The following is a 12,145-nucleotide window of genomic DNA, read 5'->3' as shown; positions in this document are numbered from 1 at the left end:
TGAACATCTATTACAAATTAATTGACATTCACTGTCCACTGAATGTTTATTGTCAGTAACCAGGAAAGAAAACACTAGGGATACAATAAGATATAGGAGAACGATCCCCACTTTTAAGGGAGCTTCCAGTTTAGCATAGCAGAGTATACATAAAACAACAGTAATGCAATGCAGCGCTAAAGCAGAATGGAGTATAACATGTTATGGCAAAAACATGAGGAAACAATTCTATTCGGGTAGAACAGGGGAAAAGTTATAAAGAGGAAAGCACAAGTAAGCTGAATTTTTAAAATTTGAATTTTTACAATGAATATTTTTGAAAATGCTTATCTTAATAAAAGCATAAGTCCACTAGGGCTAATCAACTTACATTGTGATAAAAGAAGAAAAACATACCTACAGTCAATGTCCATACAGTTTTTATTGTTTAAAGTCACTATTGGTAACAGAAAAGCTGCACTTTAGGATTAGAAAGTCATATGCATCACACACCTTGAGAAAAGTTCCCCAATGTTTTCCAGCTCTTCAATAGCCTGTAGTCTGCTAAGCGTGGGGTAGAGTGAATACACAGACTCAAGGCTGCCCTTACACAACTCTTCCACTTCTTTTACTCTAGTAGCAGAAAAGAAGATACTTTGAAAAGTTAAGAAAAGGTTTTCAGGCAGATAAACATTCAAATTTGCTGTTAAAGAGTTCTCATCATAGGCTTAGCTATTGATCTAATAATATAATAATTCACAAGCAACAATGAATACGAAATAGCAGTGGAAACAAAACATAGTTGACCCTTGAACAACACAGGTTTGAACTACATGGTCCACTTATACTCGGATTTTCTTGTACCTCTGCCACTCCTGTGACAGCAACACAATCCCCTCTTCTTCTTTCTCCTCTTCAGCCTATTCAACATGAAGCCAGTGAGTATGGGGACCTTTATAATGAATGACCTATTTCCATTTAATGAATAATAAATATATTTTATCTTCCTTATGATTTTAATAATATTTTCTTTTCTTTAGCTTACTTTATTATAAGAATACAGTATTTCATACATATAACATATAAAATATGTGTTAATTAACTGTTTATGTTATCAGTAAGGTTCTGGTCAACAGTAGAGTATCAGTAGTTTAGCTTTTAGGGAGTGAAAAGTTATACTCAGATTTTCGACTGTGTGGGAAGGAGGGAGTCAGCACTCCTAAACTCCAAGTGGTTCAAGGGTCAACTGTAAACCTTGGAATCATACAGACCTAGATCCAAATTCTAGTTCTACCACTAGGGGTGTGTAACTTTGGGCATATTACTGTATTTCTCCAAGCCTAAGTTTTTTCACATGCACAGTTATTTTGACAATTAGAGAATACATAATGGAGAGAGTCTGCTAGTGGCTAGCATATAATTAAATGGTAGCAAATATTATTTCTGTGATAAATACAGGATTCATTACATCGCTAACTACTGTTAATCAAAAAACATGCTATATATTTGTTTAGCCCACTATGGTTAAGTACTTATTCCATGTCTCATCTCATTTGTGCCTCAAAAAAAACCTGTAAGTATTAACCATCTATTACAGTTTTTAAAATTATAACACTAATGCTAATGCTATATAACTACTAAAGGGGACCAGATAAAATTCTCACGAAACTTGTACAGGAATTGAACAAAGGGATGGGAATCACTAAAACTTTCTCAAAGGCTCAGAGTAAAAAACTGACCTGGGATCCCAAACAAAAGTTTTCTGGGGGAAGGCAGAGAATAACAAGGAGACACCTAATTATAGCCACCAAGTCTTTATCACTTCATCAATGCAAATCCTCACACTAAAATTATTTCTCAAGTTTTGAAAAAAGAAGCCATGACATTAAATGGTAAAATACAATAACTTTGTCTTTTTATAATACCTGGCATATTTGAGACTTTCATAAAACGTGGAGAATTCTCTGTCTCTTAAGGACTGCAGAGCATTGTACAATGATTCGTGGTAATTGGTTCCTTCTATTTCTTTGCTATGAGATAATTTTAAAAATCAAAGAAAAAATATATTTAAAAACAGAGAATTCTAAGATATACATGTATAAATAACTTCACCAAAGGACATTTTAAAACTAAAACTAAGATTTATTCTTAAAAAAATACATTTCTAGAATTTTTAGTAAGAATTACAAAGAATTTATCTCGTAATTTTTCAAGCAGAAAAAAAGAAAAGTTCCAAGATATTCTGCCTGGTTCTAAATATGCTCTACTTCTATTTATCTATTCAATGACCACCTATCACGTGCCAGGTACTAGGCACCAGGTTCTAAATCCAGAGATATGTTACTCCACTCTCGTGGAGTTTATGTTCTGGTTTGGAGAAAATGGACAAAAAGTAAGAAAAAATACCAGATAGTAACAAGGGACATACAGAGAATTAAAACAGGTAAAAAAAAAAAAAATAGAATGACTAGGTGGCTGCTTTAGAATGAACCATCAAGAAGTTGTCTTTGAAGATATGACACTATTAAACTAAAGTCTGAATAAAAAGAAGCTATGCACACGGTAACTGAAGAAAAAGGAGAAGATACATCTAAGCCCTTTACATAGGAACCGCTTGGCCTGATCAAAAAAATACACAGAGAAGGCCTGTGTGGCTAAAACATGGCAGGCAAGGGGAAGAATATGTTGATTTACAGAGGCAAGCACTGGTCCCACTGCATATTTCTCCATGCTGCTTGGTAACGAAGTTCCTGTAGTTCAGCACAGCATTCGTTATTTTCATAATCTAATCCTTTTAAATAGATGGAAAGAATATGGCAGAGTCCCAAATTCTGCAAGGCCTAAATAGGAATTATTAAAAAAAAGAGAAGTAAATAATCAAAGATATCAAAAGAAAAACACAGAAAAAAACCCCCGCAGACATAAAAATTAACTTAAAAATTTTTAGTTCGCAATCACTTAAAAGCCAAAAATATTGTTTAGTCTGTTTCAAAAAAAACCCCACAAAGATTGAGCTTAAAGGGCTCTAATATTTGAAGGAAGAATGGCAAAGGAGTAGCCAGTAATAGAAATGATATCTTCTGGAACCAGCTCTAATGTAAACTGTGAGAAATAATTTACATGAGATTATCCATATGAAGCGCTAAGTACACTACCTGGCACATGGCATACACTCAAAAAATGTCTTCTATTGTTAACTAATGGGATTATGATCAACAAATCTGTATTATCTTCTAGGTGAACTGTCTGACTTTCCTGTGTACCCCTGAATTTTTAGCTTAATGCCTGAAAAACAGATAACTTCCAGTCTTATCTCTAGAGTTTATCTAGCTATGTAAATATTCCACTAACAAACTGAAATAATCTCAGTGCTATGCTAGGGATGGCATTACCAAAGCAGGAAAACAATGTACCTGAATTATTCCTGCCTGGCGGGTTGATGAAGAGATTGCTGTCTCCAGGTCATATGTTACTAGGGCTTTCCCCCACATTGCTTCATGTTCGTATGTTCGTAGTCTATAAGAAAAGATTATAAAAGTACCTTTGGGTTCTACATGCATGTAACTTCTTCATAAACAGAATTACTACATTATTACCTAGAAAAATGCAATTTACCTGGTAAGGGGTTGTAACATTTTCCCTCCACCACAACCATACAGACTATCTGGCTCTCCTATACTTCTATAGATTTCTAAGAGAAGATCCTGAAAATATGGAAACAACAAAAATTGGGGGGGAAAATCACTTTAGGAAATTTTAAATTGTATCATTACCAACATGAAACTCCCAACTCTAAATGTTATAAAAGTAAAATATGATGATATTGAAACAGCTGACCCTAACGCAATATAAGGTTAAACTGTAGAGGTCCACTTATGCATGCATTTTTTTCAATAAATATACTGGAAAAATTTTTGGAGATTTGTGACATGAAAAACTCACAGATGAACCAAGTGGTTTAGAAATATTGATAAAATTAAGACAAAGGTATCTCATGAATGCATAAAATATAAGTAGATATTAGCTTATATTTTCATACCACAAAATAAGTAAATCTTATAAAAGTTAAAATTTATCAAAATTTACACACATTTATAGACCATACATGGCACCATTTGCAGTTGAGAAAAACACAAACAAATGGAAAGATGCAGTATTAAATCATAACTTCATAAAATTAACTATAATACATACTGTATTACTGTAATGATTTCATAGCCACCTTCTATTGCTATTATGGTAAGCTCAAGTGTCATGAGTATCTACTTAAAACGCTGTGGTTTGTTAATCATCTATGTGTGAGCAGTTCATCTCTCCAATAAATTGCATATTGTGGTAAAAATGGATTTTTCATGCTTCTCATGTATTTTTCATCATGTTTACTGCCATACTGTAAGCCTTGATTAACACCAAGGTAACAGTACAAAGTACCACTAGTAATGCTGAAAGTGGTCCCAAGAAGCAAAGTCATGATATTACAAGACAAATGCTTGATATGTACTATAGATTGAGGTCTGCAGCTGCCACCATTTTAGATAGACAATTCATCTTGTGAACAGATTATGTAAACTCATAGTATCAATAAAGACAGTCTAGTACTATAAATGTATTTTCTCTTATGATTTTCTTAATAACATTTTCTTTTCTCTGGCTTACTTTATTATAAGAATACAGTATCTACTATATATATGTGTAGCATACACAAAATATGCATTATTTGTTTATGTTATCAGTAAGGCTTCTGGTCAAGAGTAGGCTATTAGTAATTAAGTTCTGGGGAAGTAAAAAATTATACATTGAATTTCGACTGCACAGAGGGTTGGCACCACTAACCTCTGTGTTGTTCAAAGGTCAACCGTACATACCAAAGCTTTGAATCAGGAAAACAGCAGACTAGTCCCAATAAACAATTTTAGTCTATCTGAGAAGAACTGCTCCCATTTCTTGAATTAAATAAGAAATAAATACCAATCTACTAGGCTTTTATTACATGCAAAAATAATCATAAAAACAAAAATAAGCAATCCTGTCAACAGCTAAAACTGTACAGTTGAAAATGAAATTCTTCAAAGTCTGACTCTTAAAAACTGAATGATTTGGTAAAAACAAAGGTCATGAGTTTTTCTTTGAAATAAACCTCAAAATTGTATTAGAACTGGTAAAATTTCATATGGATAAAGAAGTAGCTTGATTACTGAAATTTGTTGTAAAATTTACACAGGAAAGATTGATTTTGTTTAAAACAATCTCAGTAAAATATAAATGAAAATAGAAACTGAATTGCATAGAAAACTGATCAAGCAATTTAATTGTCTTTATGGTACTTGCTCTGAGAAATATTTTCTAAATACAAATTCATTGATATTGGCATAATTCTATAATTCTAATTCAAATGTTTCTATTCAGAAACATGAAATCAAGCCCTCAGAACTGAAATGTTCAATACCTAGGCCTAGCACAGTGTCTGGTACATAGAAGATGTTATAAAAACTCAGCAGAGAAGGGAACTATGAAGAAGCCCAAAAGGGAAGGAGGCAAATCAGGAGAGTGGGTCAAAAAGGTGAACAGAACACAGTTCAAGCAAGGGGCCAATTAAACATTAATAGAATGTTAAGGAAAAAGAGCAATGAAAGGTGACCTAGCAGACTTAGAAACATGAAATTTATGGAAGACATTAGCAAGTGCTATTTTAGTGGGATGAATGGAAGGAGAGGAAATAGAGACATTAAATATAGCCAACTCTTTCACAAAATTTGGCTGTTAAGGACAGCAAGAAAGAGGGTGATACCTAAAAGAGAACATAGGAATTAGGGAAATTATTTTGTGTTTGTGAGAAGGGGAATGTTTTTAACAGGAGAGGTTTTAAAATATTCAGAATATAGTTCAGACAGAGCACAGCAGAAAAAAATTCTGAGAAAGAGCAGATAAAAACAAAGCACAGGAAAAATGATTAGTCTTACATAGAAGGAGAAACTGTTTCTGAAAAGAGCAAATGCAGGGAGATTTCAAATGTTTGACAGTGGGATGCAGGGAGATTTCTACCTATGCCTCCTATATTCTCCAAAAAGTTAGAGGCAGGCTGAAAGAAAAGCAGAGAAGAGAAGATCAGAGGCTTAAAAAGTGGAAGTTGAAATTATCATTATAGAGGAATGAATTGACCAATGAAATTCAGTAAGCCTGCTAGGCCATGCAGAGCTTTTTATTAATAATGTGACCAGGTCCCATTTATTTATTTTTTTTTGTTGCTATGATTGCTTTGGGGGTCTTCATAAATTTCTTGCCTAGGCCGTTATCTATAAGAGTTTTTCCAATATTTTCTTCTAGAATTCTTATAGTTTCATGCCTTAGGTTTAAGTCTGTTATTCATCCAAGGACATAATCAATAGAGCAAACAGACAACCTACAGAATGGAAGAAAATATTTGCATGCTATATACATATGATAAAGGGTTGGTAACGAGAACCTACAAAGAAGTCAAGCAAATCAGCAAGAAAAAGACCAACAACCCCATTAAAAAGTCGGCAAAAGACATGAACAGAAACTTCAAAACTGACAGACTAGTGGCCAAAAAACACATGAAAAAATGCTCAATGTCTCTAATCATCAAGAAAATGCAAATCCACAATAAGACATCACCTAACTCCAATGATAATGGCTTATCTCAAAAAGTCCCAAAACAACAGATGCTGGTGAGGATATGGAGAAAAAGGCACATTTATTCACTGCTGGTGGGACTGTAAACTAGTACAACCTCTATGAAAAGTAGTACAGAGATACCTCAAAGGACTAAAAGTAGATCTACCACCTAATCCAGCAATCCCACTATTAGGTATTTATCCAAAGGAAAAAAGTCATTTTATAAAAAAGACACACTTGAATGTTTCTAGCAGCACAATTCACAATTGCAAAGATGCAGAAACAACCCAAATGCCCATCAATACATGAGTAGATTAATAAAATGTGGTATATGTATACCATGGAGCACCGCTGAGCAATAAAAAAAAAAAATGGTGATCTAGAATCTTTTGTAACAACCTAGATGGCACTGAAGACCATTTTTCTTAGTGAAGTATCGTAAGAATGGAACAACAAACACCACATGTACTCAATACTAAATTAGAAATAATCGATCAACACTTATGTGCACATATGGAAGTAAAACTCAAGGGAAATCAAATAGGTGCAAGAGGGGAAGGAGGGGATAGGCAAATTCACACCTAACGGGTACAATGCACACTAACTGGGTGAAGGGCACACTTATAACTTTGATTCGAACTGTAAAAGTAAATTATGTAACCAAAATGTGTATATCCCTGTAAAATTCTGAAATAAAAAAAAAAAGAATGCTGGGACAATTTGGAAGTTGATATTAATAAATTTACAGAAGCAATCTGCTTCTTCTGTGACATATAATAAACAAGTGAACAAATAAATGTATAATTATAAACTTAAGTACTATAAAGAAAATGAACAGGGTGCTATGGCAGAAAATATATGGCACAAACTCACCCTTATGAGATATTAGGAGGTTGTTTTACTTCCACTTTTCAGATGAAGGAAATCAAGGTTGTAAAGGTTAAGTAATTTGTAGATAATATAATTAAGTGGCAGAGTCAGGATTAGAACTCAAGTCTGTCTACTCTAAGACCTAAGTTTCAGGCCATAAATTTATATATATGATGCTTAGTTCAGTAACTAAATTCGGTTTTATAATCAAATGACATCTGTACAGTCTTTATAACAGAATAATAATCGAAAGTATAAAATAAATATTCTCATAAATAATAGAGCCTGTAATATTTACCTGTAAACTTATTCCAGTTTCTTCTTTACTTTTTTCACTCAAACTAGAAATAGTTGTACTCTGGCTTCCATCTTCAAATGTAAGACTTCTATTTGTCACAAAAGCACCTCTTTTAAGGAGAACATACTAGTTAGAAGCTTCTGAATACACGTACTATAAACTTTGACAGAAAAAATTAATGAAGGTTGCAAATAAAACAGAATAATACTTTAAAACATAATACCATTTAGACTTAGGATGGAAAGAAATTTGTGAATGTTAATTCTGTGAATGAAAACTATATTTTAATAATAATCTCCTATATATGCGAAGGCTATATGCCAAAATGTAATTATTTATAAAGAGATAGGACTGTTTAAATATAAAGCAGATGGGCCAGGTGTGGTGGCTCACACCTATAATCCCAGCACTTTGGGAGGCTAAGGCGGGAGGATTGCTTGAGGCCAGGAGTTTGAGACCAGCCTGAAAAACAGCAAGATCCCCGTCTCTATGAAAAATAGAAAAATTGGCCAGGCGTGGTGACATGCACCTATAGTCCCAGCTACCGGGAGGCTGAGGCAGGAGAATCACTTGATCCCAGGAGTTTGAGGCTTTAATGAGCTATGATCATGCCACTGCACTCAAGCCTGGGTGACAGAACAAGACCTCATCTCAGACAAAAAAATAAATAAATAAATAAAATAACTAAGATTATGAGATAAGTTATAGTCAGGATTAGAACTAAGATTGGTCTATTCCCAAAGCCTCGCTTCAAACCTGCATTCACACACGGTATCGAGTTACATAAGTAACTTCAAGTCTAAAATCATAACAGCTACAGTATCTATAATAATAATCCAAAATATAGATACGATCATAAGTGATAGTACCTCTAATACTTACCTATAAAGTTATTCTAGTTTCTTCTTTACTTTTTTTTACCCAATCTAGAAATAGTTGTACTTTAGTTTCCTACTGATCTTCAAATGTAAGGCTTCCGACTGATCTACTTCCTTACCAACTAAACATTTCTAATAAGTATACAAATTGGTATAACCACTTTAAGAAACATTTGGGCACTATCGTATAAGGTGGAAAATTTGCATACCCTGCAACCCTTATACACTTAAGATATATGTAATTGATAGGAGAATATGTAAATAAACTGTGGTATCTTATCACAATGGTACATTAGATGGCAGTCACAAATGAACAATAGCAACACACGGCATAGGTAAAGCATATAAAAATGCTGAATGAAAGAAAAAGGTACAGAAAATTACACATGTAATTTCTTACTAAGCTCAAAAATAAAAAACACTAAACCGTATTTATGGGTTCCCAGTTATATGTCAAAAATAATAATCCAAACGAATGAGAAACACAAAACTCAAGAAATATTTACTTCTTGATATGAGCACAGGAAGATGGGAAAGGAGAGAGCATTGAGTGAAAGAATGCTGCTGACAGTATTTTATTTTGCTTTTATAACCTTCACATACAGATGTCACATGTATTTTTTTCCTTATTGACATATTATATTAAAAAAATAGTTTCTAGAGGAGAAATCTGGAAAGTGGGGATAGTATCGTTAGCAGGTATGACTTTGTAAGTCTAAGGCTGCAATTCATCTAGGCAACAAATACCTACAGAGTTGTCAGGAATTTGTCAGACATGGCCTTATGTATTAGAAATATTAAGATGACTGAGGGTATAAACTAACATGAGTTGTCTAAATCCTGCTTGGAGTTGTTTTAAATTTACTTCTTTCTAAAAAAATTATGGACTCTAACATTGAAATCTCATACTTCCTTAGGAACAAGTGAACAAATAAAAGTTTACATGTATTCTGGAATATCCAGTATGAGGGATTTTGCTATTAAACAACTTGAATTTAAGAAAGCGATTCATTTTCTTGACTTAACAGTGTTGGTAAACTGTTGATCTATATTTTGCTTACAAATATACTTTTCTTGACCATTTTAGTTTACAAAGCCTCAGCTCACCTAACGAACCACTGAAAAAAACTATCATTCCCCCAACTCTATATCTCATCTCTCTATTTGCTTTCTCTTTCCTATCAGACAGACATTATTTTGGGAGGAAAAACCCAAAATAAATAGTCAAGGCAAACAGTAAGCCCTATTTGTCAGGCTCTCTTTCTTAAAATTAACTAATATAAAATCTAGGCATAACTGCTTTGAAACAAGCGATTTTGTACATGTTTCCTACATTCCATATGATCACTTACCTTCAAATTAAAGGTGCTTTTATTTATATTCATCAAATAGCTAAGTTATTCTCTTAATAATTCACCTGATTATTAAGAAATACTATTTTATGAAACTAAGATACTAAAGCACATTCAGATTATAATAACTACTAACAAGTATGTAGGCCCTGACTAAAAGACTCTGAGATAGGCAGTCATCAATTTCTTACTCATTATATACTTCAAGGACCTTATCTTCATAAGAAGTTTATAGTGATCATGAACATACCAGTTACATACTATGCACAGTTTCTACATATTATACATTTATAATTTCTTCCAATTGAAAAACAGAAATTAAAAATACCAAACCGGAGAGTTAAGAAATTGGTCCATGTCTCCTTATTAGATTAGGATCTGAATTCTGGTTCATGGTTTTCCACAATCTAAAAACCACATTTCTTCTAGCTTAATGATAATCTAAAGTAAAAATTACCAGTAGCAAGAATGATAAATATATCAACATAATACACCTTTGCTATTTTGATTTCTTAATATGACTCATTTTATGGTGGGAAAGTGAGGCTAAATGGAAAAATACACACTAGGTGATTTCAAATGAACAAAGATTTGAGGAGGGCAGTTGGGATAATAAAGAGTTTATTTTTTACTCTTCTACATTTTGGTTGTTTTTTTTTCTGTTTTTCACCATGATCTAGGACTACATTTACTAGATTCTTATGAGAGTTCTCACTCAGTCAGAGAAAAGCAAATTAAATTAGCTAGAAATACAGGTAGATGAGCAAATGAAGTTTATTTAGTCACAGAAAGAAATCAATCAAATTATTTTATAGTCAGCAAGTAAAATGGATCTTGAATAGTTGAGGGATTCGTGGTAAACCAAATCTGAATGAAATTAGGGAATCATGCAATGACTTGAAAAGTATTTATTGATCATTACATTAAGTTCCCAATACTAGCTGTTATGGGGAGCACAGAAAAAAATAAGTATAATGTCTGTCCTTCGGGGAGCTTGCTATCTACATAATTTTTATAATATATAAGTAATAAACATTCCTATTTCCAAGCAGAATTACTTCCTTTTAAAATTTATCATTTCTCTGTAAGACAGAAAATTTCTATCTAAATGTCTTTGAAATGGGAAATAGGGGACAAAATAAATCTTTACACCTTTATTGAAACAATCTCAACACCAATTTTAAAAGCCAAAAATTCTAAATTCCATTACCTTTTCTCTTGATCATCCATGCTTTTCTTGTCTGCATAGATTTCTGCATAGAGTAATGCTGTAAAGTGAGCAGCGCAAGACTGAGCTACCTTGGCAACCTCTAGATAATTCAAATCTAGCCAGAAAGCATCATCGAAAACTGTTCCTAAAGAAGGTCTAAAGAAAAATTAAATATAATGTTATTCCATTTTTTTAACTTTAATATCAAATGAAAAGTATGCTGAAGTATTATAGAATACAGTGGGAGCAACCACCAAACAGAAAATTACACTCAAATAACCAAAAAACACATTTCCCCAATATATAGCTATAAACATTATAACATGGCTGAAGAGTCCTATTTATCAATCTTTTGGGGTTTTTTCCTCTTAAACCCTTCAGAAAATCTTATGAAAGCTATAGACCATCACCCCATACAAATCTGGGGTTGATACCTGCTCTCTACCAAGAGATCCATGCACCACAGGCTAAGAACAGGATGCACAGAATAGCTAAACACACACACACACACACACACACTCTCTCTCTCTCTCTCTCTCTCTCTCTCTCAAATAGTTTAACAAAATGTTTCGTTTCTTCTAAGACACAATTACATGTCTTTCCTATTGTGGTTCATTTTTTCCTTACCTTATTACCTATGTTGAGTTATTTAATAAAAATCTTCTACTGTAGTAATAGGTTAGGATTAAAAGAACCATAAATATTATCTTTTAAAAACTAACATTATAGAGATGTCACAAGGTAGTGGTTAAGAGTACTGGCTTTGAAGGTGGATACAGCTAGGTTCAAATCTAGCTACATTACCTATTACATTACCTATTACCTATTACTAGATCCTTGACAACTTAACTTCTTAAGCCTCAGTCTCCCAATTTCCTCAGTTGTAAATCCTGGAACAACATATACCTCAGAGAGTAACTGA

At 33.1% G+C, this 12,145-nt stretch overlaps 1 protein-coding gene across 2 annotated transcripts in view; it reads right to left on the bottom strand.

Moving 5' to 3' along the window:
- ATM (ATM serine/threonine kinase) overlaps positions 1–12,145 on the bottom strand; it is a 127,325-nt gene that overhangs the window by 36,468 nt on the left and 78,712 nt on the right. For both annotated transcript variants that reach the window (XM_020286674.2, XM_076002486.1), the window contains exons 39-45: positions 11,224–11,379; positions 7,784–7,892; positions 3,595–3,683; positions 3,393–3,495; positions 2,674–2,819; positions 1,905–2,009; positions 493–612 (exon numbers count right to left, since the gene is read on the bottom strand). In XM_020286674.2, coding sequence (XP_020142263.2) covers positions 493–612; positions 1,905–2,009; positions 2,674–2,819; positions 3,393–3,495; positions 3,595–3,683; positions 7,784–7,892; positions 11,224–11,379 — 828 coding nt within the window. The remainder of the gene's footprint in view (positions 1–492; positions 613–1,904; positions 2,010–2,673; positions 2,820–3,392; positions 3,496–3,594; positions 3,684–7,783; positions 7,893–11,223; positions 11,380–12,145) is intronic.

The sequence above is a fragment of the Microcebus murinus genome, chromosome 4 (assembly GCF_040939455.1).
Source record: "Microcebus murinus isolate Inina chromosome 4, M.murinus_Inina_mat1.0, whole genome shotgun sequence".
Classification (NCBI taxonomy): Eukaryota; Metazoa; Chordata; class Mammalia; order Primates; family Cheirogaleidae; genus Microcebus; species Microcebus murinus.
Note: the sequence above shows the minus strand (reverse complement) of the source record. Positions and strands in the feature narration are given on the sequence as shown.